Here is a 24,958-nt window from a genome sequence, read left to right as displayed (position 1 = left end):
TCATTACCACAGTATCTTGGCTCAAATTCATCCAGGGATATAAAACAACCAATAGACGACGCGGTCGAGCAGCACATGACACAACACGGAAGTGAGCGCTGGGTGGAGTCTCGCCCTCGTTTTTGAAAAATGCTCGGTTGTGTTTCGTCAGTTTTTGTTGATGCAGCCGCGGCTATGGAAACCCGCGCATGCGCAGCACAGCTGTTTACTGCGCCCATATGGCTTTCCATTTAAATACTAATCCACGAGGAATGATGAGGATCTGTATTTTTGTGCTGCAACAATTCGCACACATATCAATTCCAAAAGCACTGAAATCCATATAAGAATTAAGGATCCTGATAGACATTTTACTATTTACATCTGCCACAAACTAGGAAAATATATACACAATACCTACCCAAATGCACATTTTGTTCATAAAATACCTAGATTTTATTTGTAATAGATATGTAATGTTATATATTGCAAAACTGTTAACAATTGCGCACACACACATAACTTATATTTAATTGCTTTTTATTTTGTTTGTCAATGTCCCAAAGTTTGGTTCCAAACCCAAAAGTAAATTCTACTGAAAACGTGATAATACAGTTGATTCTGTAATTGCATGCTCACTTCACTTTAACATTAAAACACTAAATATTCAATAAAACCTGTATAAACCACAAAATGCACTTTACAGCCTATAACAAATGAATAAGGACGTTTGAATGAAAACTAGGCGTCTCCTCCCTCTGTCTCTCCCCGCCCTCGGAGGCGTTTCAAAGCCCGGAGAGTAATGACCAAATATCGGTCCCAGCTGATGAAGATCGCCCTGTCTTCCCTCTCTAAAAGCAGGTAAATAAAACAGGTATATGAAATTGCGATTGGAGATTATTACACTAAAGCCTTTTGAAGCGTCTTCGGCTTCATTATACGTTGCTGCGTTTTATTTGAGGGCCTCGGTTTTAGTGACGGACTGAATTATATCAAGCCGCTTTTATATCTGTGACAAACAATAGTGTGAGTCGGGGTTTTCATTTTACTGTCACATGTCAGGTTAGATGAGATGATGAGGATAAATGTTGACATTTTAGTCGTTGTGGAAAGCTATGAAAATGGCGATATTTGTTTGAATCTCGTGATGGTTTAAGCTGTTGCAGGACTAACAGACAGTCTGTCAGGGCCGCGTATGTGCTAACAGCTAACCGGTATATTTAAATTTAGCCATATTTACACCCTGAAACTAAACAAACCATACACGGGAATTGTTTTATTAAGCCGTGAGGATTACAATTGCAGTGTCCTGTTTGAATTAAGACCATATTTGAACGTCTTAATCTGCTAAATGATACGGGCCGAGCGACAGTGGTTGCGGGTCACTAACGGCTCTGCTGCACCCCGATAGTGTTTTCACATGTGATGCGCTGCAAACCACTCTAACGTTTTTAAATGCCTCACACTTCTTTATTTGTAATTTTCTTGACTAATAAATAATTTAGACGGTTGCCATTGCTCTAAACACTCATTGTTTGCTTTTATGTTTGTTTTGGGCGGGCTGAATTGGCGGCGCTTTCTGCATGCACACGTTTCTTTGGCATAGCCTAACGTTATACGCTTTTAAATTGTGTTTTCCTCACTTAAAGCCTGGGCTTTGTATTTAAGTATTTACAATTTAGGCTTAGATCGATATATGTAATATGAAACTAGGCTCTTCTGAGAGATGCATTAGTGGATGTTGCTCTGCTTTGGCTGCAGATCTGGACGATGTGTGCATTCGCTGTGAAGTGAATGAAGGCATTTCTTCTGTCTGACTGGAGATTTTTGTTGAAATGCATGTGGATATTGCAAAGTGCACTGAACTTTATTTACTGTGACAAGCTAGTCTAGTTTCCCATGCCATATTAATTCTATTTGTTGTTAATGCTTATGGTTGAGATGATTGTTGCATGCGTCAGATGAGCTCAAACATTGTCCATTTAATATTGAACCTGAAGGTATTTGAAAATCTGGTCTTAAACTGTATCCTTATGTGTAAAAGTTGGTTTGATTGCTTTTTGTTCTGCTTTGTATGGATGGAGTGTGAGCAACCAAAGTTTCCCCTTCTTTTGTTTAGTTGAATAGATCAGACCGACAGAAAACAGCCATGGGGGATGACAGTGAATGGATGAAGTTACCCATCGACCAGAAATGTGAACACAAGGTGAGCGATCCAGGCTACTTTAAAATTTTGGCCCATCAACAATCCCCAGACAGTGTTGGAAGACCAGCTTGTGTACGAAGAACCAAACTGTCAGCACTTTGCTCGGCCTAATTGTTTAGAGATGAATGCATGCAAAGCAGTGAAATAAATGGGAACATTCTTTATGGAAATCTTATACCTTGATGCAATGAGTCTCATTTACATTTAGGTTTGCAACTACTTAGCTAAGTGGTTTAACCTAACTATATGTTTAAAAAAATCAGTGATACAATGTTTATACTCCAAACCACTGCTAAGATGTATTTAAATTTTGGATATTATAAACCCATTATTAAAAATGATTAAAAAATAACTATGGACATTGGATAACTTTCCTGAGGTGAATCGTGAATGTTATCTTAGGTGACATGTTGTTTACATATGACATCTTCCCGCAGTTTAAACTGATTGGACGATTACACAAGACTTTACACTTTTTTTTCTTTTTTTTTTTGCTGATACTTGTAGTTAAGGGGTGGGAATGGGATGATCAGGGGTGAGAGTAGTGTGTCGCACTTTTGTTTGAAACATCTACCCCTGTTTTCACAGACCAGGCTTAGCCTAGTCCTAGACTAAAATGTTTTAACTGAAAGCAACTTGCACTGACATATCCTAAAATATGTCAGTGCCACTGCTTTGTCTTAAGATGCACACCACCACTAATGTTTTTTTTCCTAAGGCACATTTATAAAAGCTTAACCCCTTAAATGCCCTACTTGAACTAAGGCCTAATCCTGGCTTAATCTAAGATCTGTCTGTGAGACTGTGCCCTTGTTTCTGACAGATTAGTAAATTGATACATTGATTGGTCACATCTTTTGCTTGGGTTTTATGATAAAATTTCAGTTTAGTAGTTGGTGCTTTGTTTTATCAACCTGAGTTTTAATGCATGTACTGCACATTGCGACATAAATGATAAAGCATGTTGTGTTGAAGAGTTCATGTCGATTATAAATAATGGCTATTAAACATGCGTCGGCCTCTAAGGAAAGTGGGCCAGTTGGTTACCTCAAGTCACGAGCTCATTTTTATTTTTTTGTCGTCATTATTCATCTTCTGGTTTCCCTTAGATTTGGAAAGCAAGATTAAATGGATACGAGGAAGCGTTGAAGCTCTTCCAGAGGATAGAAGACGAGAAGAGCCCGGAATGGGGCAAATACCTTGGACTTCTCAAGAGATTCGTAACAGATTCCAATGCCGTAGCCCAACTCAAAGGACTGGAGGCAGCACTTGCTTATATCGAGAATGCACACGTGGCTGGAAAGTAAGTAGCTTTACTTTTATGGTGCTTTTTGGACACAAAACAAGTCGCAACCGAAATCTTTGAACATGGCGCTAGTCGCTAAGTTTTAAACGAGTTTCATGGACCGCTGATTTTGTTGTCTTGGATGACTAAAGAACGTTTGCTTTTTCTCTCGATCCCTGGGCAGCTCTTTATTTTCCTCTGAAACGTTTTTTATGGGATATTATTTTGTAAGAACTTTGTTCACAACTGAGTTTTGGAACAAAGCAGAAATATGATGCCTGGTGAAAAGTCTATTTTTGGATCGAGGGAGAGTCATCAGGCAAAGTAGGAACGCAGCAGTAGCTATAGTCTTTAACCCATTTAGAAAACCATGGAAATGTATTATTTTCCTCAGTTGAGACATTTCAATCTTCATGAGGATGACAGAAATTCCTTATTTTTAAACAAGCATCTAAGAAAAGGCCTACATTTGTCCTGCTCCCTCCATCACTTTTCATTAGGCCTATTGAGTTGGTGTCTTTATGACTGTATGTCAAAAACCAGATGGAGTCATTTAGTCGTTGTTAATGGTATGATAAACTCTTTCATAGAGTATTGATTGTTTAATTCAGTTTTGATAAAGGAGTGATGTGAAAACAAGTAACTTCCCTTCCATGATGTTTGTGTTTTGGTGATTTGCTCTGTTTGCTTTAGGGATAATCCGATAACTGTAATCATCAGATAACACCTAAAAACTGCTGCTAAAAATTTTTTTGCTGCTAAATGTTGATTTGTTGGGCTTAGTATCCATTATGTCTTAATGGGATCTAATGGAAATGAGTCTTATCTTGCAGGACAACAGGGGAAGTGGTTTCTGGAGTAGTCTGCAAAGTCTTCAACCAGCCCAAAGCGCGAGCCAAGGAACTGGGGAGTGATATCTGCCTCATGTACATAGAGATTGAGAAAGCAGAAGTGGTCCAGGATGAGCTGATCAAAGGACTGGATAACAAGAACCCCAAGATTGTTGTTACTTGCCTTGAGACGCTAAGGAAGGCACTTTGGTGAGTAGGCAATTTTTAAACCTGTTAACCATCACTGTGCTTGCCGGCACTTACTCAGCACAAAACAAACTTGTTTATTTGTCCTTTTTCAGTGAATTTGGATCAAAGATCATAACGCTCAAACCTGTAGTGAAAGTGTTGCCAAAACAGTTTGAGTCTCGAGAAAAGGCAGTTCGAGACGAGGCCAAATTGCTTGCGGTGGAGATCTATAGGTGGATCCGCGATGCTCTGCGAGCTCCTCTGCAGAATATTAATTCCGTACAGGTGATGCTGCTGTTCTCCATTAAGTTTTCAAATGCAAAATTTTCACTTTAAAATATGCATCTGTAGCGGCTGTTGTACTTGGACGTTCGTAGTTCTCTTGAAATTGGCATAGTTCTTTTATTTTATTATTCCGGCTTGGTAATGCAAGTTGTAACATTACACGTTTGACCCTTTTCTTTTAGTTGAAAGATTTGGAGGAAGAATGGGTGAAACTCCCAACTACAGCTCCTAAGCAGACCAGGTTCTTGCGCTCTCAACAGGACCTGAAGGCCAAGTTTGAGCAGCAGCAAGCTGCAGGAGGAGATGAGGCGGACGGTGAGAATATAGCACTGTAGTCTATGGGTTTATCCAGAGACAAGGCAGTAGTGAAAATTCAGCATTCAATTTAAACCCTATCATCAAGACAATGTGCATGTAAACGCACTCATTCTTAAACCGATAATGCTTAAGCTGACAACGTGTGTGGTCATGTAAACGCGTTAAACCATTTACCTTTATCACCAATTGACACAGCTAGTTTTTTGCCAATTACCCTGATTTCAACCGGCATGTAAACGCCTTAACCTGCGTTCTGTCGGCTTATTGAAGTGTGCATGTGTGATATGTGACAGTAAAGAGTCCTTGTACAGCAGATTTAAGCGCATCCAGCCACAGCGAGTGTTTCGCGCTAAGGGAGGAGAAATATTTTGCAACGTCCGCCTTTTTCTCGACCCAAGAAATATAAATGTTTTCTCATCTCGTGCAACCTAAGGACAAGTGGTACAGTTGTAGAAACTTCAAATGTGAGAGAATTAGTCTCGTTGACATTTTTAAATACTCTGGGGTTTTTAATGGGATTTGCATGTAAACGGGTAAATTGGGTTTTTTCAATAAACTGATTTTGGATAGTTATCAGTGCATGTAAACATGCTTAATGTTGATATTGTTTTTCTAATTGTTCAGATTTGTTTTTCTAATTCAGTCTTTATAATTTACTGTCTGCACCACCATTTTGGATGTAATGAAATCAGATCTGTTTGTTCAGACCCTGTAGTCCGTATCTGACTGGTATATCTACATCAGTTGCCATAGTGAATTAATTAGTTGCTAGCACAAAGCCAAGAGACTTTCTTTAACAACAGGGTAGCTGTCAGTGTAGAATAGAGAGGACAAAGTACTAAAAATGTACTCTAGTTATAATATATAGTATTATAATGATACATAATTCAAATATGTATATTATATTTATTCATTTCATTTTAATATTTATTTTAATTTCTGGCCACAGGGGACAATGAGGAGACTGAAGTTGCTCAGGTGGATCCTTATGAGCTCTTGGAAGCCGTCGAGATCCTTTCAAAACTTCCTAAAGACTTCTACGAAAAAATCGTAAGTCAGAACAACAATGTTATTAATCACCATTGAATTTCGCATCAACTTAATTTGTCATTTCACCTCCTTGTCACAGGAAGCAAAAAAATGGCAGGAGAGGAAGGAAGCGTTAGAGGCAGTGGAAACTTTGACTAAGAACCCAAAACTCGAGAATGGAGACTATGGGGACCTAGTCCGAGCTTTAAAGAAGGTATAAGTTCTAGTGGAATTCTGGGTAATGGGATCATCTCTGTGAGCAAGGTCATAACCACTTCCTTTTTTATTTAGGTCATTGGGAAAGATGCCAATGTGATGCTAGTGGCCATGGCAGCCAAGTGCTTGGCTGCACTGGCAGCAGGACTGAGGAAGAAGTTTGGGACGTATGCAGGTCTTGTAAGTGCTCTTCATGACTTAAATTGTCACAAACCCTGTCACGATTCGTTTTGTCGAGGCGTTTGGCGTATACGGACTGCAGTTTCATTGGATGATTTTTTTCCTCTGAATCTTTTCAAGGTGGTGCCAACTATCTTGGAGAAGTTCAAGGAGAAGAAACCTCAGGTGGTCCAGGCCTTGCAGGAGGCCATTGATGCAGTCTTCCTTACTGTGAGTATTCAAAACGCGTGGTGGCAAATGGCAGAAGATAAGTTGATTATTAACTCTGTATAACTGTATTGCAGACAACCTTGCAGAACATCAGTGAGGATGTTCTGTCAGTGATGGACAACAAGAACCCCTCCATCAAGCAACAGGCTTCACTGTTCCTCGCCAGAAGCTTCTGTCGCTGCACCCCAAGCACTTTGCCAAAAAGCGTTCTGAAGCCCTTCTGTGCAGCGTTCCTCAAGGTACAGATTCCTCTCCTGTCAGTGCGTTAACTCTTTCTGAATGCCGGTAACTGCATTCTTGGTCTTGTTTAGTAAGTTGTCTCTCTTTTTTGGTGCAGCAAGTGAATGATTCTGCTCCGGAGGTCAGAGATGCTGCTTTTGAGGCTTTAGGGACAGCCATGAAGGTGGTAGGGGAGAAAGCAGTCAACCCATTCTTAACTGATGTGGACAAACTCAAGTTGGACAAGGTTAGAACATGTTTTAGTTTTGCATTTAGATTGAATTCTCAGTGATACACCAATATTAAATTCTGGTGGATGTCAACAACTGATAATTGTTTTCTTTACTTTCTATACATTTCTATAGATTTCTATACTAGTTTTGTCTGATATTTAAAATGGAACACAAATCTATCATCTTAAATACTACACTTAATTTAGAGTATGAAAAAATGGATATTTGTTTTGAAATTTGCTAAAGACTTTTTTAAAGATTTGTGGAGATTGGGTATATACAAAATGTTAAAATTGGGGAAATTGACATGCACATATCCAATATTGGCTGACTAAATTAATTAATCTAACTTTTTTTAATAATAATATTTTTTTTATTATTTATTGGGCATGTTTTTGTATCAACCTGTTACCCTGTAAACTTCCTGAAATTGCATAAAACAAGCCAATCGAATAACTTTCTTCCCCCGGTTTCGCATGCACTAGACAGTTGGTGAACGAACTGTGGGTGGAGCTAGTGCAGAAGTTCATGGCTCTTCCTTTCATGTTTTCTGCATAAATAGATAAAAGAATGTGCTGATAAAGTGGAGATTGTTGGCAAGAAAGGAGGGGGTGGTGGAGGAGAGAAGAAAGAGAAACCTGCTGCAAAAGCTCCTTCTGTTGAAGCACCTGCCAAACCATCCGGGCCTCCTAAGAAAGCTCCTCCAGCAAAGGTAACACTTTTTATTTTATCATTTTGTTATTTTTTTATTTTTATTTTTTTTTTAATGAGAGAAAAGATTTAAAACAGATTTTTGTTTCACAAACAGGCTGCAGGACCTCCCAAGAAGGGCAAACCTGCCTCTGCCCCAAGTGCGAAGTCCAAGAAAGGTCCAGATGCTAAGGAATTTGTCGAGACTGAGTTATCGGTATGTTTCCAATCTTGCATCGACACGTTAAATGTTTTCATTGAACTGATGGCTTGACCAAAAAATAATTGTTTTGCAAAATTGTCAAGTAATTGAATTTGTGTGTTCGTCAGCTGGAAGTGTGTGAGGAGAAGGCGGCTGTTGTGCTCCCAGCCTCCTGTATGCAGCTGCTGGACAGCGGCAACTGGAAGGAGAGACTTGCCAGCATGGAGGAGTTTCAGAGGGTAACTTGTGGATTTTTGTATCCACTTTTTGTGCCATTTTAAGCTCTTTTGTAATGATTTCAACTTGAGGAACATGTTTAAACTTAGCTTGATTGCATTCTGCTCAGGCTGTGGAGCAGATGGACAAATCTGAAATGCCATGCCAGGCTTTAGTCAGGATGCTGGCTAAGAAACCTGGATGGAAAGAGACCAATTTTCAGGTAGCCCTCTTTAGCATGTAAGGCGCTTTAGTTCTCAGGTTTTGGCATTCGATCAGGTGCTAGTTTTCAGTGTTTCAATGTTTTACTTCTGTAGGTGATGCAAATGAAGCTCCACGTTGTGGGTCTAATTGCACAAAAAGGATTGTTCTCCAAGACATCCGCTCTGGTGGTTCTGGATGGCCTGGTTGATAAGGTTGGTGACGTGAAGTGTGGAAGTAACGCTAAAGAGGCTCTCACTGCGATTGGGGAGGCCTGTTCTCTGCCGTGGATTGCTGAACAGGTTGGTGTTTGTGATTTATAGAATGGCATGCATATATATATATATATATATATATATATATATATATATATATATATATATATATATATATATATATATATATATATATATATATATATATATATACATTTTTTTTTTTTTTTTTTTTTTTTTTTTTTTTACTAGCAGAAATGAGCAAATGATTCAATTTTACTACTTTTTGGATTTTATTTTATAATAATATTACATGTTAAGTTATAAATAGTATTCTTATAGCATTTTATATTATAGTTTAGTAAACTAAACTATAGTTTAGTGCAGTAGTTAAACTTGTCTAACAATTGATTATTTGATTAAAGATTTATTTATATTATAAGTTATAAATGTCGTATGTATTTATAATAATAATAAATACAAATTATTTAAACTTGTCTAACTGTTACTAAATTGATTATTAATATTGTGACATTTTATACTAATATTTTTATTTATTTATAATTGCTCTTTGTTTTTCAATTTTCAGGTTGTCTCTCTGGCTTTCGCTCAGAAGAATCCTAAAAACCAGGCAGAGACGTTGAACTGGTTGGCCAATGCCATGAAGGAGTTTGGATTTGCAGGGTAAGTGCTATATACTTGGGCTTTTAATTTATTTTACTTTTATTTTATTTTATTTTATTTTATTATTATTATTATTGTTGTTTTTTTATTCATGCAGTTAATCTTTTCCTCCTTCCTAAATCTGAGTCTTATTCCCCATAATCCAGAATAAATGTCAAGGCGTTCATCAACAATGTCAAAACTGCTCTGGGTGCCACAAATCCTGTGAGTAATTTTGAGTCATGGTTTCAGTATACATAATCAATCATACTTTGGGCCTTTCAAGTGGAATGACATGTTTAATGTTACTTCTATGTGCAACACTTGCTAATAGTGATTAATAAACAAGTTTTCTGGAATATTACAATATTAAATTGTCCTTTGTTCATAATGATCTTCAAATCCGTTTGTCAGATGTAATTGTGTGTAATGAGCTGTGTTCATGTTAAATTCAGGCTGTGAGGACATCAGCAATCGCTCTTTTGGGAGTCATGTACCTGTACATGGGCGCTCCCCTGCGCATGTTTTTTGAAGATGAAAAACCAGCCCTCCTTCAACAAATAAATGCTGAGTTTGAGAAGGTAAATATGGCCTTTTGAAATACAGTAATTGAAGTGACCCTTTCAAAGAGTTGACTTGACCATCAGTGGGTTTTAGCTCGCATTTAAAACTGCTTTATGGACACAATCAAGTGAACCACACCTGTTTATTCATTGTTTTATTTTGGCAATGCCAGTCTCTCCCTATCTAGCTTATGCCAAGTACCTTTATAGGGGTGTGTTTTACTGCTTCATTGTTTGTAATGCCTATGTTTGCACAATACAGTAACACTGAGTTTATCAAAGCAGATAGTGTGAAAATAAGATTGTGAAACAATTGATGTATTTGCAACTAATTTTCCAAAAGCATTGATTCATTGAACATTGCAAATCAAAGAGTAAAGAAACAAGTAAAACAAGAAATAAATGTAAATTAAAAAAAATCTATTATAGTTTGTTTTATATTTAGCTTTTTCTGCTGCTCTCATTTGTTTTAAGACCATGTATAATAAATGAAATGGGACTGATTTTGAATTCATGCTGACTTTTATAGAGCACTATTGCTAATGTTTAAAAGACTTATATTAATTTTAGTTAAATCTGACTTTTCACCTTATCATGTTATCTTTCATAGATGCAGGGTCAGTCTCCTCCCGCCCCATTCCGTGGTGCCAAAAAAGCAGGAGCTGAGGAGGAGGGAGACGCGGCTGAAGAAGAGGAGGTGGACGGTGGACCCGGAGACATCATGGACCTGCTGCCCAGAACTGATATCAGGTCAGTGAGTGTGGCAGTGCTTCAAAAACCTTTTCTTTTCAAATAATGTTTCAATCAGGCATCTTTTGGATGCTAGTAGGAATAAAAAGGATTAGAGATTTGATTTTTCTCATTCGCAGTGATAAAATCACATATGACATGGTGTCAAAGATCAGTGACAAGAACTGGAAGGTCAGAAAGGAGGGCCTTGATGAGGTGGCGGCCATCATTTCTGAGGCCAAATTCATCCAGCCAAGCATCGGCGAGCTACCGATGGCACTGAAGGGCCGTCTCAATGACTCCAACAAACTACTGGTAACGTATATTTCGTTTTAAACTAATATCAGAAATGAAATATTTGAGTCTTGTTTAGCATTTATCACATGTATTTATGTTTTTGTTGCCTATTGCCACTCAGGCATTTCAGTTGTAGCATTCTATTAAAGGCATGGCTGTAATGTCATAAAATGTGTCCGTAGGTCCAGCAGACTCTCAATATTCTGCAACAAATAGCCACTGCCATGGGTCCATCACTCAAGCAGCACGTCAGGAACCTGGGAATTCCAGTCATTACAGTTCTTGGTGACAGCAAGGTATGAAACGCTGTATGCACTGATTGGGGGTCTGTTTGTTGCACTTGTGAGGTGGAATCACACAAGCTTGTGCTACTTGTCTGGCTGTTCAGATAACTATTTAATGCTCTAGTTTGAGGTTTCTAATTTGCTTGAAATTTGACTCTTTCAGGCTAACGTCCGTGCTGCTGCCATGACGACGCTGAACGCTTGGGTGGAGCAGACTGGAATGAAGGAGTGGCTTGAAGGAGAGGACCTATCAGAGGAGCTCAAGAAGGAAAACCCCTTCCTAAGACAGGAGGTACATCACTCACGTTTAACCCTGTAAAGCCTGGCATATGAAATATTTTCAGTCACATTTTTTTATTATGTGAAGTAATATGAAATTCTGATAGCTTGTAATGTAAATCAGAGAGATATTATCAGAGGCTACTTGCATGAAATGCATTTAAAAATCATCACTAACATCTCCCAATAATGTCTTTTTATAATGAATCTTATTTATGCTTAGTTTTATCAAAGTTCTGTAGCTTTTACTGTAAGGGAGCAAAACAATGCAATACAATGAAGAGGGATGTACAAATTAAATGTACAATATAAAAGTTATTCTTATATGCGTGTACTACGGCCTGAAGGAGGATGGTGTTTATACTATAATTATAGCAAAAGACCTTGTACTTGCTAAAAGAAGTATAAACTATCAATCAGATGACAGAAGTCATGTTGTAGATTGTTTTTTCATTAAAGCTTTGGTCATGTTAATAGCATAGTTCACCCAAAAAGGAAAATTGTCATTTACTCACCCTCAAGTTGTTCCAAACCTTTATGAGTTTCTTTCTTCTGTTGAACACAAAATATATTTTAAAGAATGTTGGTAATCAAACAGTTGACTGTAGCCATTGACTTCCTTAGTAGGAAAAAAAAAATACTATGGAAGTCAATGAGGAGGACCAGCAAATGGGAAAAAAAGCCACACTCAACTCTTTTTGAAAGGTTATTTTTATCTGTTTTATTTGATCAATGATCGCAAGCTAAAATCCTGCTTAAATTCTATAGTTGTTGGGCTGGCTGGCTGAGAAGCTGCCCACCCTACGTACGGTGCCCTCAGACCTCATGCTGTGTCTGCCTAACCTGTACGCCTGTCTGGAGGACCGCAGCGGCGACGTGCGCAAGAAAGCTCAGGATGCCCTTCCCACCTTCATGATGCACCTGGGCTACGAGAAGATGGTCAAGGCTACCGGCAAACTGAAGGCAAGTGGGAGATGCCCTAACCTTGGAGCTGGGCGCAGCCATTACTCCAATCTTCAGTGTCACATGATCCTTCAGAAATCATTCTAATAATGTGACCCGTTCTGGCAACATTAGTCTGAATGGGACAAATGAAAAATTTGGTCAAAATTGAGTTCATTAAGCCCTCGTTTGGTGATCCCAATGCTCCAAATAGCAATTAAACATCTAAAAGTATCTTTATTTTTATGTTTTCTGAGATGAGTACCTTTCCCTTTTTAAAAAAAGTACGTTTTTCTCTGCTCGCTTCTCAACGACTTGTAATCTTTTGTACCATTAATTATTTTACTGTCACTTTTGATCATTTTAATGTGTCCTTGTTGAATAGAAGTGTTAAATAAAAGATCTTAGTGACCCTAAACTAATGAATGATAATTTATATGGTTAATAAGACGAGCATCAACCTTTTGACCAGAGAAAAAGCAGTTGTGTAACGTCACTCTTGCCCTCTTGTCTTTCTACAGCCGGCTTCAAAGGACCAGGTGGTGGGCATGCTGGAGAAGGCCAGGGCCTTGATGCCAGCCAAGCCTGCAGCTCCTGGCAAAGCTGCAGCTTCCAAACCCGCCTCCAGTGCTCCTGCTGCCAAACAAGCTTCAGGTTCACTCTTTTTCCCTTTGACTACAGCTAACATGACCACCTCTGCCTGGCTGGTTTGAGCTATTTTAAACAGGGGTGGGCAACTTGCCCTCAAGATCCACTTTCCTGCAGAAAGGACATTGGATCTCAAGGGCCAGATTTTCCCAGCCCTGCTTTTGAAACATATTTGTGATGTAAAATCAGGAATTCTGAACATGTAAATTAGAAACTCAGATTTGAGACCTATTAAAGATGCAGGACTCAGCTTGAATGTCTTTATTTTACAGCTCCAGCCAGGAACCAAAGTCCCAGTGAAGACTTCAGTGAACCAGAACCCAAACCAGACACTAAGAAATCTAAACCAGCCGGCCCTGCAGCTAAAAAGGTGTGGCACATTTCAGTGTTTCTGTTTTGTCTGCTTTTGTAGGGAGTTGCTGCTCATGAACAATTTAAAACCTTGTCCAATCTGTGATCTGGAACACCAGGTCCATAATACAGAAGGGACTGTTCATGGGAAGACAATGATCGTGTTTATTTTTATTAATTTTTTTACACGGTTAAAAAAAAAAAGCCTCTTGAAAGTTTTCTAAAGTGTGAAGATGAATTGGGTTCTGTATTTTAGCATTTTAAATGTGTTGCTCTCTAAAGTGTCATTTTGTACACTAGAGAGAGAGCATGGAGCTCAAGATGAAAGGAGAGAAAGATAATTCTAAACAAAACAGGACACCTAGCTGTGAGAAGGTATTAGTATCTCCTATAGAGCACCAGTGGAGTTGGTGTGAGGTGGCACGTTTTGGTGGGGAAGCACTGCATGTAATTTTAACTGATTCACAATCTTCCCAATCTATGCACACCTTGGCAATAGAATCGCCATTGGCTAGTATTTTTTTTTTTATTTATTTATTTTTTTTACTCTTGAGCAGCAAAATGTGACTTGTTCACAACTTGTTTTTTTTTCCCCTCTCAAACAAAAATTTTATGTGTAGTGTATTTAACCATGCAGAAAAGTTTTCAAAATTACCAATACTATTGGTTAAACGGTTTAAAAATTTATTTTGTCAAAATTCTTACTGTCGGTTAACGGCATTATGAGCATCCCTACTATAAAACTTGTCCACATGAAGTACCAGAACTTGAGACTTTGGTGGTTCAGTTTAACAACTGTTTTCCTGGTACTTTAGGGTGTTGTGGGTAAGAAACCTCCAGTTAAAGCTGGGGCTAAAGATGAGGAGGACAGATCTGGTCCCATCTTCATCCTCGTTCCCAATGCTAAAGAGCAGAGGATCAAGGAAGAGAAGGGGTTAAAGGTGAGCAGCTTTTGAACTGTCCTCGTGAACAACATTTGTCCGCAATATTGAGTAGCGCCGTTAGGCTCGTCTGTGTGTTTGGTTACCAAATCCCAACTCTTCTCTAGATTCTGAAGTGGAACTTCATGACTCCTCGTGACGAGTATGTGGAGCAGCTGAAGACTCAAATGTCGACATGTCTGCCCAAGTGGCTCCAAGATGAACTCTTCCACTTTGACTTTCAGCGCCATGTAAAAGCTATTGGAGTCATGATCGAGGTTAGTCATGTCGTAGCAATTGGCGAGTCTGCAATCATATCAAATTGTGCTAGACTTATAACTTTTATATTTTTCAGCACATGGAGCCAGAGTGTGACGCTGTGATTAGCTGTCTGGACCTGGTGTTGAAGTGGTTTACCTTGCGGTTTTTTGACACCAACACCAGTGTGCTGATGAAAGTCCTGGAGTTCCTCAAGCTGCTCTTCACCATGCTGAGCAGGAAGAACTACCAGCTCAGCGACTACGAGGCCTCGTCCTTCATCCCCTACCTGATCCTCAAGGTGGGTCTTTATCCATTATCATTATCTTTGGACAGCGACGACATCTAATTAGTTAAAAACCGAGCGACAACCTTCCAGTCTCTCTCGTGAAGCCAATGCGGAAGTGACTTAAACTGCAATTCATCGACTGGCCGCTAGAGACAGGCTCCAAAAGAGTCAATTCCATACATCCCCATGTTAAAATGATTTGTCGAGTATCGAGAGAACAACCAGCGCTGTTTTTCAGTTGTTTTCCTCTGTGAACATGCACTCATGGATGTCTGACAATTTGGCTGCTTTTTGGAGTTTTCAAACTTAAAAACGTCTATAGATATAGAGGCAACACTCGTTCTGCGGTACCGTTGCTCTCACGGAACAGTTACGAATATGAATATTTAATTTTTCAGTGTTAAAGTTCTGTCAAATGAAATCCTGCAGGTGTCCGTGCTTTCTCCGTCCATGCAATAAATGCACATCCTTGAATGAGCGTGGATTTCCAAAGCATTTATTTCAGGTAATATCTATGGTTTGACTAATTTGAGAGGCAGCCAAAATCAGAATTTAAAAAGGACAGAATAAAGCTCTAGTCTCTATGAACTTGACGTGCGACGCCTTGCTGACTAACATGTATGCGCGTGAATCACTCACACACACGCTCAGATCAATATTTGAAGTTACTGCATAAACACATCTCACTTTTAGCTGTCTTTGAATTATTATTATTATTATTATTATTATTATAGTATTTCGAAGGGCAAAAACATGAACTTTATTTGCTCTTGAATTATTTATTTTTTATACGGTCTATGGTTGAAACGCAGCCTAACATTGTCCTTTTCGGTGTCTTGTCCTCTACGCAGGTTGGAGAATCAAAAGATGTGGTGCGCAAAGACGTCCGCGCTATTCTGACGATGCTGTGTAAAGTCTACGCAGCCAGTAAAGTCTTCCCTTTCCTTATGGATGGAACCAAATCGAAGAACTCCAAGCAGAGATCTGGTGAATGCCCATGGATTTGATTTCTCAAACATAAACATAAAAACAGCCATTTTACAGTAGAGTGTCTTCATGACTTTTTGACTTTTATTTGTTCTTCAGAATGTCTTGAGGAGCTCGGATGCCTGATTGAGAACTTTGGTATGAATGTGTGCCAGCCGACTCCGGCCAAGGCTCTTAAAGAAATCGCCATTCACATCGGAGACCGTGACACTACGGTCCGCAATGCTGCTCTCAATACGGTCGTGGCTGTCTACAACACCTGTGGAGAGCAGGTCTTCAAACTCATCGGCAATGTAAGACGCCAGTTACCCTCAGACATGATGATCAGACAATGAATAGTGGTCGACTGATATTTCCATAAGAAAAAATTGTATTATCATTTATGGGTAGCCAATGTATTTGTTGAAATTAACTAAATTACAAATAAATCATTTGAAAATGAGCAATAAGTTTGTTAGTCTTTGTTAATGTTAAAGTTTTAAAATGTTAAATTAAAAATTGTTCATTGTCAGCTCAGGTCCAAATAAAAAATATTCAGATACATCTTATTTTAATGTGTTAGTAAATGTTGAAATTAAGATTAACAAATGCTTTAGAATTTATTTTCATTGTAAGTTTAACTTATAAATTAATGTTAACAAGTGGAACCTTATTGTAAAGTGTTACCGTTTATACATTAATAGGATTACAGAATCATGAAGCTGCTATTTTAGAGTATTTTTCACAAAATTAAATTGTTAAAGAGACAGTCAGGTACTAGCTTTCTCAATGCTGTCAAAATAAAGGTCCCGTTTCTGGTGCGTCGGGGAAACGGATAAACCTATTGGCAAAAAAAAGCCAAATATCAGCTGATATATCACCTTCGCCACCTGTAATAAAAGTGAAAAGTTCATGTTGGATGTAATTTTGTGCTAAACTCAACTTTAATTGTTTTATCATTGTCAAGCTCTCCGAGAAAGAGATGAGCATGCTTGAGGAGAGAATCAAGCGTTCGGCCAAGAAGACGCCCGCGCCCTCAACCAAACAGGAGCGACCCCAGAGAGAGCAACCCACCAATCCCAATGCAACCTTCCTCCGCAAGCCTGCTCAAGAGGAAGTGCCCAACAAGCTCAAGTATGTACCGTCAGGTCTTCGTACTTTTCATCAAGTCATGCACTCTTGAAATGATCGTTTGAAATGCAATGGTATTATATGGGCAAGTTTGCTAAATTGGGAAATCTTGACCCATGTGTAATACTTTCTATGATCTAATTCTGTCTCAGTCTCATTCTTTCCTCTTGTGTCATTGCATGTAGTTTCTTAATCCTGAGCCTTTCTCCTCTTCTCTTACTATTCCTTTCTTTTCTTCGCTGCCCTCCATGGACAGAATAATGTATCGCACTTACAGGATGTAAGTACTGCCGTAATGCTGTAGCCACTGCTCACAAGGCATCTGACATCCTGGAGGTCTAGAGAACACCAAAAAAAAAACTGGACTGAAATATAAGGGATAATATTAGATTATACGGTTAATTTGTGATTTTAAAATTGTTGAATGTAAGGAGTAAAATGCAGTATTAATGCAAAGCACGTTTTCACAGTGATTCATAAAATGAATAATGAAAAATATTACACTTATGCACTATATAATTGTGAAATACTATATTTATGCACCAATATACTAGTGAAATATATTTAGTTTGGTAAAAAAAAAGGGAAGATCTCATGCTCGCATGGCTGCTTTTTATTTTATGTAAAACATTTTAAATTGTAATATTACAATTTTTACTAATTGTTTTCTATTTTATAATGTGATGCACAGCTGAATTTTAAGCAACCATTAATATTCTAAGATCCCGATTTGCTGCTCAAGAAACATTTCATGTTATCAATGTTGAAAACAGCTGTGCTGCTTTTTTCGTGATTCTTTGAATAGAAAGTTCAAATCAACAGCATTTCTGCAATGTATACATGCATATACTTATGAAATGTTTAATACAAACTTGAGCGAGGGCACAAATGAATCACTGAACCAGTTTTAAATCGTTTAATTGAAACGCAGTTTGAACTTTACAAAGGGATCAAACAAACAAAAAAATCATTGTAAGTGGATATTCGCTTTAATACTTTCTTTTTTGCTGGTATTGAATCGGAATTTGGGGGGATAATTAAAAAAATGCAGCAGAAGTGACGCTTTCCTCCATTTTCAACAGTCAAGCTCGGGCACAGAACGCTCACTTGGAGCAGTCGTCTCCATCCATCCCTAAAGAGTTTCAGCTGGATCTGGACGTGTTCGAGAACAACCACACATGTGCCAGTGATATCCCTGATCTGGTGCAGCACAAACTGGATGAAGTTCTGGAGCCGGTCATGATTCCTGAGCGCAAGTAAGAGTTCGACTCAAAACAAGACCTCTATTGTGCTAGTTAAATGCCTTCTGAAATGCAGTGGTGAATCACTCCTGTTAAATGGTTTAAATCCTATTTTTTGTGTTTTCAGGATTCGTCCGGTCTCTCCTCATTTCGACGATATTCACAATAGTACTGCCTCCACCATCAACTTCGTCATCTCACAGGTGGCCAGTGGGGACATTAACACTAGTATCCAGGCCTTGGCACAGGTGGGTGTCCTGCTTCAGTGGTTTAGATATCCCACATTCATGTTCATAGAATTGATATGCTTTTAGTTACACCATGTTATAGCCAGGGACAATGTTTCTAGAATGAAGGGATTTTGGCCAAATGAATATGCGTAAGACATTTCCCTGTGATATCCTGCAGATTGATGAGGTCTTGAGACAGGCGGACAAAGCGGAAGCCATGTCTGGACACATCGACCAGTTCCTCATCGCCACCTTCATGCAGCTGCGGCTCATTTACAACACGCACATGGCCGACGATCGGCTGGACAAGAAGGACATCTTCAAACTCTACAGCTGCATCATCGGAAACATGCTCTCTGTGAGTGCTGCTTTTAGTTTGGGAAGAGAAATTCTGCATGGAGGAATTTCTGAACACCTCGTATTGTATTGCCAGAAACAATCAGCTTTTGTTTGCAGAAAATCATTTACGCATTAAAATGCATTGAGTGTCTGCAAAGCAAACAAAAGTCACTGTTCATCGGTGTGCTGAGTCACTGTGTGTCTGTTTCCAGCTGTTCTCGATGGAGAGTCTAGCACGGGAAGCCTCCATGGGCGTCCTGAAGGACCTGATGCATGGTCTGATCACGCTGATGTTGGACTCCAGAGTGGAGGACATCGAGGACGGACAACAGCTCATTCGCTCCGTCAATCTGCTTGTGGTTCGGGTGCTGGAGAAATCCGACCAGACCAACATTTTAAGGTTAGCAGTGCGGCTCTGCTGGGACACAGGCCACCTCCAGGAACCTTCAGTGTTTTTACAGCATAGTACACAAAACAGACTGTAATCGATGGTTGTAGATTAAAGGTCATGGTTTTCTTTCCAGTGCTTTGCTGGTGCTGCTGCAGGACAGTCTTATCAGCACCGCAGGCTCCCCCATGTTCTCCGAACTTGTCATGAAGGTACAACTATCACTTTGTTTGTGCATCTGTGTATATGGAGTCATATTGTAAGCAAAACTATAGACTTTTTTCCCCCTAAATACTTCACTTTCCACACTTCAGTCAAATCATGATGGCTAAAATGATTTAATTAGCCATTACTTTTCATAGAATTTTAGTACACACCCAGAATTGGTGTCAATTAAGTGGGAAATATTTAGGTGGGACCTTAATTTTATCATTTTATTTTATTTGAATCATTAAAAGTAATTGTTTCAGTATGATTTATTCCACACACACACCCAGACAGGTCATTTCAGAGGTAGAGAAAATAACATTTAAACATGGATGCATGACGTGCACTGATGAATCCTACGCAATAATGCATCATGTCATTTCATCTTAATTGCACTTTTCTGACTAGTAAAAACCATTACCATAATATTTAAACTCATAGTTGCACCTTTATGAATGCTCCCAGTTGACTTCTGTGACATCATGTAAAAACAAAATTGGCATCAGCCTGAACAGTCAAAAAGTTACTTCAACACACATTTCATCTGCCTTTTTATTAGCTGATAGGCTTTTGTTTTTAGACGTTAAACACCAATTCACATCTATATTCATCCACAAAATAGGCAGCACTAATTATTTCTGAGTCTCCAAGTCAGTGTTCTTGTAAACGAACGTTATTATAAAAAGTAATTTGAAATAAATCAGGGTTCCCACAGGTCCTTGAAAGTTTGTGAATCTGTTGTATACATAATGCTAAAATATACTACATGCATAATACAAAAATGTTTTGGTATATTAAAAAAAAAAATTTCTTGAAATTGTTTTGCTTTCATATGTTCTTCAACCATGACCTTTCTCTGCAGTGTCTATGGAGAATGATCCGTTTCCTGCCTCAGACCATCAACAGTATTAATCTGGACCGCATCCTGCTGGACGTGCACAACTTCATGAAGGTTTTCCCCAAAGAGAAGCTCAAGCAGCTCAAGAGTGACGTTCCCCACCGGACACTGAAGACACTGCTGCACACGCTCTGCAGGCTCACCGGATCCAAGGTACGCTTGAGACCCTAATAGAGCCTGGAAGTTCTCCGTGAAACTTTGCTTTTGCTGAAAGTGATCCGTCAATGTCTCTCTCAGATATTAGATCACATGTCCATGATTGAGAACCGCAATGAGTCTGAACTGGAGGCGCACCTGAGGCGGGTGGTCAAGCATTCTGTAAACCTGTCGGGACTCAAGTCTGACAAGAACACAGAGAAGGGCGCCCTCAGATCGGTATGAGTCTCAACTGAAACATTCATCTTGTGAAAATTTCAGTGGTTCATCTGGTTTCTTCAACTGTATTTCAATTTGAATAGGATGACAAAGTGATCAAGGCCAAAGTGAGCGACATCCTGTCTGAGATCTTTAAAAAGATTGGCTCCAAGGAGAACACTAAAGAGGTAACACTGCAGCTTGGGGAAAAAATGTTGAGGGAAATAATAGGGCTGAGCATTGGCATGTACTGTATATCCAAATTAATCTTTATCATATCGAATCGTGAGCTTGTGAATCGAAATCGTGAGACGTCAATGCCCAGCCCTAGGAAATAACCAGAATCATTTGCCATTGTCTACTTGATGCGTTATTCAAACGAGCATGTTGTTTGTCAGGGTCTGACGGAGCTGTATGAATACAAGCAGAAGTACTCGGACGCAGACCTCGAGCCCTTCTTGAGGAACACGTCCCAGTTCTTCCAGAGCTACGTGGAGCGAGGACTTCGCATGATCGAGTCCGAGCGTGAAGGAAAGGGCCGAATCCAGACTTCCACAGGTGAATCACACCAACCTTTACGAAACCTCTTCAAGTTTTGTTGTTGTCATAGGCTCCGCCTCTCACTGATGTGCGTGTTGTCTCTCAGTCATCCCTCAGCACAGCACAGACTCGTATCTGCCGAGCTCCAGCGCTGTGCCCATCAGCAGTAACGGAGAAGATCTGAACGCCGCCGCTTACTACGAGAGACTGAAGATCTTACGGCAGCGCCGCGGCCTTGAGAACTCAACGGTTTGTCTCTTATTAACTTGAGTCAATAACTGTAGTCAACAGTGTCTCAACTTATTTCATCGTCATATTGCTACAATCTTTAGGTAATGAAACTGATATTATATGCAAATGAGCTGATTTATGTGAATCCAATACGAAGTTAAATTTGACTTGTGGCACCAGCTTTAGATTCTGTTTTGAAAGCATTCTTTAATGACTAATTTATCAGTAAAACAGTTTTTCTTTTATTACTTGACAATAAGACTTAATACTTAATTTTATGATTTATTGTAATGTGTTTTAATAAAAAATAATGATCAATTACAGTGAATCTAAAAATATTGATAACTTATGCATTAATTCTTTAACAATTATAGGATTTATATAATAACAGTCGTTTTAACAATTAATGTAAATCAAATATTTTTTTTTATTGTTGATAACTATTTGACATTATTTTAAATTCTAAAATTTAGTTAAGAATTTGTTAAAATAGTTAAATTATTTAGTTATTGAATTATTAAAGTACCATAATATGTTAAATTAAAAATATTTTTGTTCTTATTGGTATTTGCTTTAATTATTGGTGAGAAATATTAGTCAGTTGTTGCACGATTATTTTTATTTAGTACTAAGTCTTAAAATTTGGTAAGGCATTGTTAATCATACCTGCAAACTTGTCGCTTTTCGGCGACAATCGCCGTTTTCTTGGTCAATTGGGTCATTTACATGAATCGCGTAGAACCGGAGAGTTTTTTTTCGGGGGAAGGGGGGGGGGGGGGGTATATTGTTTCTCACAGTAACTGCCATGCAGGCTAGAATTGCGAAACATTATTGGATCATTCTTATAATTGACATTTCTCTGGGCCAATCGGAATCTTAGCACTTTTTCTCTTGGCCAATTGGAATCTTAGGGCTTGCGTCAGAATCTTGAAGTACACAGCGTCAACTGAGCTGAGCTCGCCATTTGATGAGACGGCTGGCTACCGTGCGAGTCTAATGGAAACTCGCGCATGAATTTTCCTGCATTTTAGCGCCCACCAAAATGATTTTTTGTCCCGCCAAAGTCTTATTTGATCGGTGAGTAATGTAGATGAACGGCTGCGTTTGTGACAGGGTGTATGTTTAACTGAAAGAACGAGCAAAGAGAGAGAGAGCCGGTCGCGCGCGCGCACTCTCTGTGTAAACGACTTCACCGTCTCCAAACTAGGCGCTGTGTTGCTCTCTCTCCCTCGCTCGCACATATTAATCAAAAATAAATCGACAGGGTGGTAAAAGGTCCAAAGACCTTTTTTTTTCTGAATTACTGCTGGGTGTGAATTTTGCTAAATAAGTTTCCTTATCTTCTCTGAAAAGCGTTCTGGACATTCAGCTGACTTAAACAACACTTTAATTAAACGAAATAAAACTTTACAGTGATGAAATGTTTTTATGTTGACACAAATCTTGGATGTCAGTGTCCTAACTGCTGGGATAATCACACAACGCGCACGACACGTCCAATTCGCGAACTAATGACTCCTTTGAACCGATTCATTTTAATGAATGGTTAAAACAACTAATCTTTCCAACAGTGAACTCAGGTGACGTCTGAATCGGTGTAACTAATCAGTAACACTTTACAATAAGGTTATATTTATTACATAAATTATATAAAAAAGTACAGTTTGCTAACTCAAGCTTAAACTTCAAAATAAAGAAAACCACTTGTTTTTTTAAAAAAAAGCACATGACTACATTTTTCCACACAGTGCTATCAAGAATCGATAAGAGAATCGATAAAGAATTGGATCGATAATCAGAATCGTCAGTGGCAGTATTATTGATAAAATCTTATCAATTCCCATCCCTATGTGAAGACCGTAAAATTATAATCAAACATTAAAGAACATACATGTTTTTTTTAAGAGTTTTTTTTTTTTTTAAGAGTTAAAAGATAAAAACATTTTGCTAACATGAGGTCTTATTGTGTCACTGTCAGTGTTTTTACATCAGTGCAAAACTAGGGTATGCAGATTAATTATTATTATTATTATACATTGTTCATCAGCATGCATTGATTAATCCCATGGCATGTAGCAATGCGGCCCCCCCCCCCCCCCCCCCCCCCCTTTGCAGGTCTGGTTAATGCATTACATTTAGGTTAATTTATTATTAATTAATAAAATATAAAATATTGATTTACCATTAGTCTAATGTTAAAATTACAGAAAATCAATCTTATTTTTTTTTTTCAATCAATTTATTAACAATATCTTACACATTTTAGACCTTATTCATATTTTTATTAATAAGTCCAAAAAGTATTGTTAATATATTAAATATCAGTGAGTATAAAAATGTAGATTTTTGGTAATTGTTCTTGATAAACAGTCTGTTGTTAACCAATTACAGTAAATCAGAAGTGTTTTTCTTATTGATAATTTTAATTGATTTATTTTGTAGTAGTGAATTCATTTATTTGCAAATCCTTTTTATACGTTGTAAATAAACCGGTGTTCTCCTGCAGCCGGAGGAAGAGCGACCTCCTCTCAGCTCCCTGAGACCATCGGTGGCCTCCTCCACAGACATGCTCCACAGCAAACTGTCCCAGCTGAAGGAGTCCCGTGAGCACTTCCAGCAGGAGCAGTCCCACTCCCACAGCCCCACCCGCTCGTCCTCCCCCGCCTCCAACCTGGACGACCTCAAAAAGAGGCTGGAGAGGATAAAGAGCAACCGGCAGTAGACCAGCCAGACCAGTCTTCATTTTACGCTAACGCACTAGATAGTCAGCCGACTCCCCTCTAAACTCCATCCCAACGTCTTTCAGGGTAAACGTGTGCATAGATTACGGTTATGCCAAATAGGATGAAAAATAAATAACTCGGTCTGTCTACATTGTATAATATTAAGTAAACATTTTCTGTATGTTAGTATTGTGCACAGTTGTTTTTGTACATATGTCGGCTAACCTTACCAGGCTTTTACGTGTCATTTAGGGTTTTCAGTGTACAGCTTTCTTGTGCAGAATGCTGTAATGTGTAACTGAAGCTTGTTTTGGTTTTTAAGACATTTTAGAGAAATCTAAATTAATGTCGCTTTCACTTGGTCTCAACTCCTATCCGTTCAACACTGTTTGCCATTTTTGCTGTTCTCTCTCTCTCTCTCTCTCTCTCTCTCTCTCTCTCTCTCTCTCTCTCTCTCTCTCTCTCTCTCTCTCTCTCTCTCTCTCTAAAAAACGTCTCTGAAGCTCAACTTTTGAAGGATTGATTCCTTTCTTTTAAGGAGCATGGCATGAAGTACTGGATCTTTCTTTTTATGTAAATAAAGTTTGCATTACTAAAGGTTGTTAATTCAGTTTTTCTTTGAATAATATTCCCAACATTTTGCACTCAGTAGAATGTTGGTTATTGATGCATTGTTTTTTTTTATTATCCAACTGGGATTAGTGTTGAAGTGTTGCTATTAAGTTTAAGTGTATAATCTATAGTGAAAATGGCAATAAAGATTTTTTTATATAATTTAACAAAC

The 24,958-nt window shown here is 38.6% G+C and overlaps 1 protein-coding gene across 7 annotated transcripts; it reads left to right on the top strand.

Moving 5' to 3' along the window:
- Positions 1-11: 11 nt before the first annotated feature.
- Positions 12-24,780, top strand: ckap5 (cytoskeleton associated protein 5). 7 transcript variants are annotated; one of them, XM_084396586.1, is made up of 46 exons: positions 12-840; positions 2,099-2,185; positions 3,295-3,488; positions 4,304-4,510; positions 4,603-4,774; positions 4,957-5,089; positions 6,042-6,142; positions 6,222-6,335; positions 6,413-6,517; positions 6,638-6,727; positions 6,802-6,966; positions 7,065-7,193; positions 7,742-7,891; positions 7,988-8,086; positions 8,200-8,310; positions 8,418-8,510; positions 8,605-8,790; positions 9,293-9,387; positions 9,534-9,591; positions 9,822-9,947; positions 10,540-10,679; positions 10,799-10,973; positions 11,138-11,251; positions 11,403-11,531; positions 12,287-12,481; positions 12,982-13,114; positions 13,381-13,478; positions 13,760-13,834; positions 14,275-14,400; positions 14,508-14,657; positions 14,735-14,938; positions 15,778-15,913; positions 16,013-16,206; positions 16,860-17,026; positions 17,280-17,303; positions 18,106-18,279; positions 18,392-18,512; positions 18,673-18,852; positions 19,046-19,233; positions 19,358-19,433; positions 20,291-20,479; positions 20,564-20,701; positions 20,785-20,868; positions 21,079-21,238; positions 21,327-21,469; positions 23,958-24,780. In XM_084396586.1, exons 2-46 carry the CDS (start codon positions 2,129-2,131, stop codon positions 24,171-24,173), a joined length of 6,114 nt encoding a protein of 2,037 aa, XP_084252712.1. In that variant the 5' UTR covers positions 12-840; positions 2,099-2,128; the 3' UTR covers positions 24,174-24,780. The 7 variants fall into 7 exon arrangements, with proteins under 7 accessions (XP_084252712.1, XP_084252715.1, XP_084252716.1 ...); XM_084396587.1 differs by having other exon boundaries at positions 767-853; XM_084396584.1 differs by lacking the exon at positions 12-840 and adding an exon at positions 1,905-1,979.
- Positions 24,781-24,958: the final 178 nt, after the last annotated feature.

Source organism: Rutilus rutilus, assembly GCF_951802725.1.
Source record: "Rutilus rutilus genome assembly, chromosome: 23".
NCBI classification, from domain to species: domain Eukaryota; kingdom Metazoa; phylum Chordata; class Actinopteri; order Cypriniformes; family Leuciscidae; genus Rutilus; species Rutilus rutilus.
This window is presented reverse-complemented; position numbering and strand designations above follow the sequence as displayed.

Bases quoted from the DNA above. Each gene is read 5' to 3' on its own strand.
- ckap5 (XM_084396584.1), top strand. From the start codon at position 1,932: ATGCGTCAGATGAGCTCAAACATTGTCCATTTAATATTGAACCTGAAG. The intron at 17,027-17,279 runs GTATGTACCGTC...CTCCATGGACAG, and splicing joins GAAGTGCCCAACAAGCTCAA to AATAATGTATCGCACTTACA. The intron at 19,434-20,290 runs GTACAACTATCA...CTTTCTCTGCAG, and splicing joins TCTCCGAACTTGTCATGAAG to TGTCTATGGAGAATGATCCG.